The 8263-nt window shown below is 44.1% G+C and overlaps 2 protein-coding genes across 2 annotated transcripts in view; one reads left to right on the forward strand and one right to left on the reverse strand.

The window, feature by feature from the left end:
• Nucleotides 1-210: 210 nt before the first annotated feature.
• KCTD6 (potassium channel tetramerization domain containing 6) lies at nt 211-3203 on the reverse strand. The gene is made up of 2 exons (XM_009284398.2): nt 3034-3203; nt 211-1605 (listed from the first exon to the last, which is right to left on the reverse strand). Exons 1-2 carry the CDS (start codon nt 3058-3060, stop codon nt 919-921), a joined length of 714 nt encoding a protein of 237 aa, XP_009282673.1. The 5' UTR covers nt 3061-3203; the 3' UTR covers nt 211-918.
• Nucleotides 3204-7033: 3830 nt separating this feature from the next.
• Nucleotides 7034-8263, forward strand: part of PDHB (pyruvate dehydrogenase (lipoamide) beta) — a 6721-nt gene continuing 5491 nt past the window's right edge. The window contains exon 1 of the mRNA XM_009284517.1: nt 7034-7170. Within this exon, the coding sequence (XP_009282792.1) occupies nt 7034-7170 (137 nt within the window). The remainder of the gene's footprint in view (nt 7171-8263) is intronic.

Raw genomic sequence — 8263 nt, forward strand, 5'->3', positions numbered from 1 at the left:
AGCTTTTTCTATAATGAGGACAGTTGAATCAACTGATTGAGACAAAAAGGAACAAAATACATCAGTAATGGAGGAGAATGGAGCCCTACCAGAGCATCTGAACTACTCTGCAGAACGGAGAACAGGTTTGGGGTGGGGGTTTTTTTGTTTGGGTTGGTTTTTTTAAGTATTAGAGTTCTAGAAGACAAAAAAAATACAAAATAGCATTCTGTATTTCACATTTTTATTAGCTTCTTGCTGGCAGGCATTACACTTGGGAATAATATTGCACCAGGCATTAAAAATATGAATTCTACCACAGGGACATTTTTTATTTAGAATCCAATATAAATATTTCTAATCATATTTCCATGGCTACAGATATTTGGTTGCTTGATTTATATGCATAGAAAGAAACAGTTGTCATAACTGTAAGAAACTGTACTTATCAAGTACTTTTAAAGGGTGGGATTTGTTTTCCTAGAATATTACAATACTGTTTATTGATTTAGAAACTAAATTAGTCTACATGATAGCAGCTTTTCCCCAACTGCATCTTAAATTCTGTTTGTTTCTTGCTCCCAGTATCGTAGCATTAGATGGATTAGAAACCATTTAAATGGAGGTAATTTTAGCACTTTAAGTTGCGTCAGAGAATTGTGTTAATGACACGAAATACCCCATTGTACTAATTCTTCGGACTCCCTCTTTCAAACAAAAAGGTGTCTTGACTGAACAGGCACATGCATTTTTTTTTCTGAACAGGACAAAAGGACAGAGCTGCTAGAGAACAAAACTCCTCCAGTCCTTACTGATAAACAATAAATAGTCGTATAAAAAAAAAAGCCCACATTGTTGCTTTAGTCAAAATCCAGACTCTCTCGGGTTTACTGTCCAATTAAGTTGCTAATCACTGAAGTGGCTCCTGTGGGATCGGTATCAGTCATCTGTTTTCCGTGCCAGTCTACAGAAAGTCCAGTTATGCTCCACTGTGTTTTCATTGGCACGCTCGCTCATATGATGAACTCTGGTATTCCTGATCGTGAAGCCTTGCTTTGTGATGTACTCCATCAGATGGACTCTGAGCGACACTTCCTGGTGGTAATCGCACGGCCCAAAAGTGAAGGAAACCTGGCAGTCCCTGGTGTCCATCATATGCTTATTCCACTTTGTGAAGTGGTTTGAAATGCCTTCCAGTAACGAATGGACTTTCGTCGTGATAGTGAGCTGCGTGATGATTACAGCCACCGGGTTGGAGTACTTGGAAAGCTTCCGGGTGCTGGACAGCTCCACCACCTCCTCAAAGGTATCCACGGGATACAGCGGCTTGGGGTCATTAAGACACTGAATTAGTGGTTCGATCTGATAGAAGTCTGCTTCCTTCCGAAGTAGGTCGAACTCCTTGAAGTCCAGTGGCAAAGTGAGCTCTGAGGTCCTTAAAAAGTTAAGAACATAACGGAAAAGTGGTCCATCTCTGTCAATAAAGTAATTGCCCTGAGAGTCCCTGGCAGTGGGGAAGTCTCCCCTGAACATGGCCCCAAGCATTGAGTCAGGATATCTCGTCAGAGTTGTAAGGGATGTCGTATACATGTGTCCACCCACATTTAGCGTGACTGGATCAGTCATCTAGAAAGAGAGAAATTGCAGAGTTTAATCAAGCCACCACAAGAAGATTCAATCACCTCACTGACACACATGGCAAATACTGTTTGAAAACTGCAGGCTTGGGAGAGAATCACGCTTCTCCCATTTGAAGCCTTTAAGTGGTGTTTAAACCCGAACAAATCCAAGCCACCTAGCAACAAGGCACAACTGGCAACTAGACAGGATGATACTTAACATTCAGAACGCGCATTTCCAGAATGCTTTAGAAATCTTAACAACTGAGCTACTGTCACAGAAGTAAGTTTTGCATTTGGGCAACAAGAGTTTTTCCTATTCTACAGATGGGGAAGTGAGAACAGAGAGATTTCCTGAAGAACAAGTTAGTCTGAATGAGGCCCATCAGTGCTCCTTACTTTCACAATCTGTTTCTCATTCTAGAACAAAAAAAAAAAAAAAGAAAGAAGAAAAAAAAAAAAAGTTTTTTTTTTAAAAGATTTCTCCAGCTTGTGTATTTTCTTTCAGATTACTTATTTATTTTAAGGAACCAAAGTGTTTGCTGACAGAGGCATAAGACCTTTTATAGGCTAAAATAACAGCAATCTATCTCCTGCTGTAACTCTCTGGCAGCTACTAAATCAATGACAATAAAACATCAATGGTTAACACTGTACAGTTTTCAGCTGAACAAGTCTGAAGTCTCTCTCTCTCCCCCTTAAAAGAGGATGACAGTGCAAGTTTAGACACAGGACGAAAAGCTCACAATCAAAATAATCCATGCACTGGTTAAGAGGCATCATTAAAACAAGCAAACAAAAAAAGAACTTCCAGCTTTTAACTCTAAAAAGAAATACTTATTAGCAAGTTAGCATGCTGCATGGAAGAAGGGGGCAGAGCACAAACCAGTCTGCATCAGCTTCCAGATAGCACATGAGGAAGCAAGAGAGAAAGGAACATAAATCCCATCTGGCCACCAACCCTAACAACCAGGACTGAGGCCAGCCAGAGAAGAGAGACATATGCATGGCAGCAGAACGTTTAGAGAAAGAGAAGAGGAGAAAAATAAGATGTGTTTGTCTAGTTTGAAACAGGGTTTACAAGGAAAAATGTTTTTCCTTATAAATAAAATGACAAAGTCCTTAAAATTTTATACGCAGGAAGCACAAACTACTTTCAGCCTTTGTGTGCCAGGAAAACTGTAACAGTGAGCCTAAGGTGTCAGTTACGTACTCACTGATTGTACCTAGGAAATAGGAATCTGAGCTCTCCCCACAAGTAGCATGCGAGGTGAAGCACTCCAGAGAATGTAAGCAAGCTGTCGTAACATGCAGTTTTTCTCCTCAGAAAGCTGAAGCTTTGGATCTACACAAGACAGATCTGGAAGGATTCTTACCGCAGGATCTTGAAAGCCCAGTTGTACCGCACAGCGCACACTTACACAGGCTCACTTACCATATATCCCCAGTCTCCATTATCCATCTGTTCAATTGCTTGAACTGTGGTATTCCAAGTTTAACAGAAGGCTGCTGAAAAGATAGGCAATTCACCTCTTATTATCTCCCTGCAGGGAAAAGCACACACAAAAACACAAAACAAAGAACAAAACATGGCAGACCATCAGTACCTACAAGAACAACCAAGGGGAATGCTTTCTAATCAAAGGCAGGCTCTCTGCCAGGAGAGCATTCAGCTACAAAGCCACATTAGCAGAAGAATCTACAAACGAACTTTTCCCTCCTTCTCCCTTCACACTACCCACAGGACTGCCTCTGGAGCACACGGGTAACCACTCCACCAGCTGTCTGACCATCCCAGTTTTGTTAAATAACAAGCAATGTGCCTCTGAGAATAACGTACATTCACAACCAGACTACCTTTCACCTGGGAAACTGTGAGTACTTTGAAAGACAGGTGTCCTTTTCCCAATTAAAAAAAAATTTATTTAGCCACCACTGAGGTCATACATGTGATCCGTTAATATTAGTCAAAATTCCCATGCTCCAGTTTCAAACTGCGCAGAAGAATAAATCAAGCATGAAAGTCAATGAACAGTAAGAAGAAAAGAAAAAAATCTCACTGCGGAATTAATAATTCAGTAGTGGAGAACTGCAATTGATAGCAAGAACATTAATCTACAGACAAAGAGTACGAATGGACTTTACAGACACATACACACTCTCGAAAGAAATCTCTTTAGGGACAAGCCGGAGGACATCAAACGTTTTCAACAATGCTCCAACAAAAGCAATTTGAGAAGTGGTTGATGCCGTAGCTTCCCAGAAGATAATGAACTGCTGACTTGCAAACAAGGGGACTCTCTCCACACGAGTGCAGCAAGGGAAATCCACAGCCCGGCTTGTGCAACTCAAGGCGTGGGAAAGGAATGGCCCCAGGCACCAGTGGAGATTTTCCAAAGGTGGCCTGTCAACCATGTCAAGCAATGCATGGACAGGGAAGCCAGTCGTCAGTAAGCCTTTATCCCTACCCAGAGCCTGCCTCTCTGCTCAAATTGCTGAAAATTTAGGTCAGTCTGTTTTAAGTAGGGTACAGCTTCTCAGCTTTGTTTATTTTTACATCTTAAAGACCACACAGTTACCAAGACTTCTGCTCCCATCCTCTTTACTAGCAAACTTCAACACACAGTCACCCAGCTAAAAGTAGCATGAAGATTTAGCCGAGCCAGAGCCCTACATTCCAAAACAACTGAAGGTTCACAGTTAATTCCCAACCAAAAAGATTACTTGCCCTTCTCATTCCTAGCAAACGAGGTCAGTCTCATTCACCGCAGAACAAGGCAGCACATCCCACCTCTCTGAACTCTGCTATCCTGCCCAAACCCACAGCCTGGGCACAACAGCGTCCAGCAGCTCAGACCTTCGGGGGCCTGCAGCACCAGCACAGCCTCAGCTACATCTCAGATGTATTAAAGAGTAGAAAAAACAAAACCAGTATATGAAAATTGTGAGGTCAGACAACAGAAGATTAAGGAATACTAAGATACAGAACTAGTCATACCAGGATCCTATTTTTACAAATTAGAGACGGAGCATGCCTCAAGAAAGTACATTAAAGCGCACACACACACACCCCCCGACAGCAGATAAACCTGGAATGCCAGCTCTTCTGCCAACCTCTGTAATTTTTTTTTTTTAACTGCTCACAAATCAAGAAGTGAATTCATTCAGGTTTTCTTTATTTGGAATTGTCATTCAAGTACAGCTCATTAACTTTTATTAACAGCACAGACGTTTTAAATTCCAGCACTTATAGGCGTTATTCTGTTCAAGTACAACACCAGTATAACATGCAGATGCATTAAAGCCATAGGAGAGACTGGTACAGGTTTCTGATATCCAAGGAAAACATTCACTTGAAAGTGAAATGATGCAGCCAGACAGAAACCTCACTGGTAATCACAATAGAAGAGATCTGCAGCCTTAATAAAATTAACTGGAATTATACATTCAGAGTATTTCAAAGACAGACAGATGTCCAGAGTTATTTAAACTGGTGGACAGATACTATGTTATTTTGGTCAGCATCTAAGTCCACACTACAGACAAATCAAGACTTTCTTTATCAGGGAAAGAAACAGATGACACTGCCTGTCTGTACAAGGGCACGAACTAATCTTTGATCACAGCACTGCTATTTAACACCGGAGTGAATAATTTACAAGAGCAATTAGCTGAAGCGAACCCAGCCCTCAACTTATAAGTGGCATCCAGAAGTCTCACTGACCGTTGTGTAAGGACCCAGAATCACTAGGCACACACAAACCTCCCTGGCAAAGCCAGTGCTGGAGCGAGATGCACAACGCGAAGGGATGATACCGGGAGGCCATCCTACAATGCCCAAGTGTGATCACAGCTACCCGCTGCTTCCCTCATCAGCCTGGGAGCTCTGAATTTCTAGACAACTTCACAGGCAAAAATAGCTCTGTTCAGGTACAACCAGAGATAAGGACTAGCAAACCACATCACAATGAGGGTGGGGACATACGCCCTTCATGACGTATACCCTTTCAACGATGATTTAAATTCTTCCTGAATGAAATACAGTGATGCATCGGTGGGGGTGGGCAGACGCTGACTCCATCCATACCCCGGGCTGGGCAGCCTCAAGCTGCCTCTTGTCCCTGTGTCACACAACAACATACCGCACTCAGGGACAGCCTCACTAATGTGGCTACTCGTGTCCAGACAGCAGATAACAGACGACATGCAGCCGTATCCCAAGACAGCTTGCCTTTAATAACCATAAGAAATACTCATTTAAGGTGAAATTCAGCCAGACAAACTGCTGACACCATTTAAGCCAAACAGGATGTCATTCTTTGGTGAGAGCAGAAGTGCACAGATTGTGTCAAACCACAGTCCTGCTTTCACTAAGCTGCTTCTGCACACAGGGAGAAGACATACAGCATTAACACGGTCATCACAGCTGCTGCCATAGCCCAGCACCAAGCACATCCAAAACTAGAAAGGCACAATGAGAAGCAAAGTACCTTTGAAGAAAAGCACTCACTCAAGTCATCATTTTATACTTAATACACCAAATTGGATACCTGCATCTATAAAATGCTCACTCTTATTTCATATATTACGACGCAGAGGATTACAAGGCTATTTACCAGCAATGCTACTGCAACAGGTAGTCCCATTAAGTTTAGCAGGGCTTCTCCCAGAACAGAGCTGCTAACGTGCAACCATTTTGCAAGCTGAAATTCAGAGAAAGCAAATGAGAGTCAGCTGAACACCTGCATCTGTGAACACACACACACATGTGGGCTTAGGACAGGCCAGGGGATGCCAGCAGCACTGCCAAGCGTTTGCACTGCTGGGACCACGTGCACCACATTTGGTCAAGGCCACAGGCTACACACTGCACCTGGAGAAAACCACTGCTCTGCTGTCATATGCAGTTATTTGAAGGAGGAGCAGAAATACACCGAACAGTTAAAAGTCAAGAGGCACGCACCACTGGTTTGCTCTGAATGTTTTTCATCTGGTTTTCCCAATAAAGGAATTAAAGGATTTACTTGTAGCACCAGTCTTTAATGGACAGTTTGGTATCAATATTACAACAGAAGCTGTTTAACCTCCACACAAACTGTTTAACCTCAATAGTTACCTTAGATTTCTAGGTCAATATACAGTTGACAGGAATTCTACAAATGGCAACTTAAAAATTAAAAAGAGCAGAGCTAGGACTCTACTTATGCAGATAAATATACTTTGTATTTCAAGCCAGTCACTCACTGAGTGAGCTCCCTGCCTCTCACATTTAGATCTCCAAAGATGAGAAGAAACTCCTGCCCTCAGCACAGCTATGCTGTACATGGACAACCTCTCTATTGCCCAGCCAGTCATAACATTTGAAAGGCACGTTTTTATTGTAAATCATTATCGGTGACTCACCTGAATTGACAAAAACTAAGCTAGCACCAGTGATGACTGTACGCTACCAAATTGTACAGCGAGATGATAGTCTGCAGAGCAAATCCATGAGGATCCAGCACCGTGTTACCCTAACCAAGGGAACAAGGAGGAGGCAAGCTCTTAAAACAACCGGTTACCGAATCTTCTGGTAATTCAGATCAGCATCCATCACCTTCTACACATGTCACGTTTATAATGACTAATACAGTTTATTAAAAATTAACTTAGTTCTTGCTTTTCTTTAGTTGCTTTTTACTAATACTTAGTCTTCACCTCAGGCAGGAGGGAAAATCGCTCACGCTAGCCACTCAGCATTTTCACTCCTTTATGTCTAATTGCTTCACTATAAATTCCGAGCTCCTGAAGCTTCCTTCCTTCCCCTGAGGAGCTCTACGACATCCTGGTTTAAGTCCCGGTTCCAAACTTTTATTTTAACTGCCACTTGTTTGAAATGCCCACATCACGATATTACTCTGGCCCTCCTCTCACGAGAGCCGAAAGAAGACACTTGTATCTAGCCTAGTCCTGCTGGCCCTGTGCTGCTGAAGGAAGCCCGGGCACTCAGGCTTTCAGCACCCACGACAACGATTGGGTTTTGCCCACGTATGTTGCTTCTGTGAAACTAACTGGTAGTTGTCTGTGTGCGGAAACACATCTCCAAACAGTTTTGGAGGAAGGCAGGTGTCAGAACCACTGAGCCTCCCTGCACACACCAACAGGGCTCGGCACGTGCACAGACCAAGGAACAACAGCAAGACAGGGGCAGAAATCCTTCCTGCGAGCCCGGGCCTGCAGCAGGAGCTGGGAAGTGCCGGTTTCCATCACAGAGGAGCCACAGAGCTGATAGTGGAAGAACTCTGCCCAGGATCACAATGATTCAGCAAAGATGCTGGAAATGAACCCAGACATTTTGCCTCCCCCCCCCGCAAGTGACCCAAGAGCCCACACGCTCACCCCCACCCCAAACCAGCGTCCCAGCTCTGCCTCCTCTCCCGGTGGGGCAGGAGGACCCACTGCCCTCCCAGCGCGGGGCAGGACCCACATATCCCAGACCCTCCCTGCCAGAGATCACTGCCGGGCACCCCGGCTCCCACCCCGGCATCCGCCCTGCTCCTTCCCCCAGCCCAACCGGGAACAGGACCCAGGCACCAGCTGTCCCACCCCCACCCTAACGCCGGGGACCCGGCACCCTGCCCCGCAGCCCTCCCCCGGCACCGAAAAGGCCCCGGGAGCCCAGCCCC

Source organism: Aptenodytes forsteri, unplaced genomic scaffold (assembly GCF_000699145.1).
Source record: "Aptenodytes forsteri isolate BGI_AS27 unplaced genomic scaffold, ASM69914v1 Scaffold53, whole genome shotgun sequence".
Classification (NCBI taxonomy): Eukaryota; Metazoa; Chordata; class Aves; order Sphenisciformes; family Spheniscidae; genus Aptenodytes; species Aptenodytes forsteri.

What these genes read in the sequence shown, in the direction of transcription:
- KCTD6 (XM_009284398.2), bottom strand. Translation starts at nt 3,060, where the DNA reads ATGGATAATGGAGACTGGGGATATATG. An exon ending in ATGGAGACTGGGGATATATG is followed by an intron (nt 1,606 to 3,033) that starts GTAAGTGAGCCT and finishes CTCTCTTTCTAG; the next exon opens with ATGACTGATCCAGTCACGCT.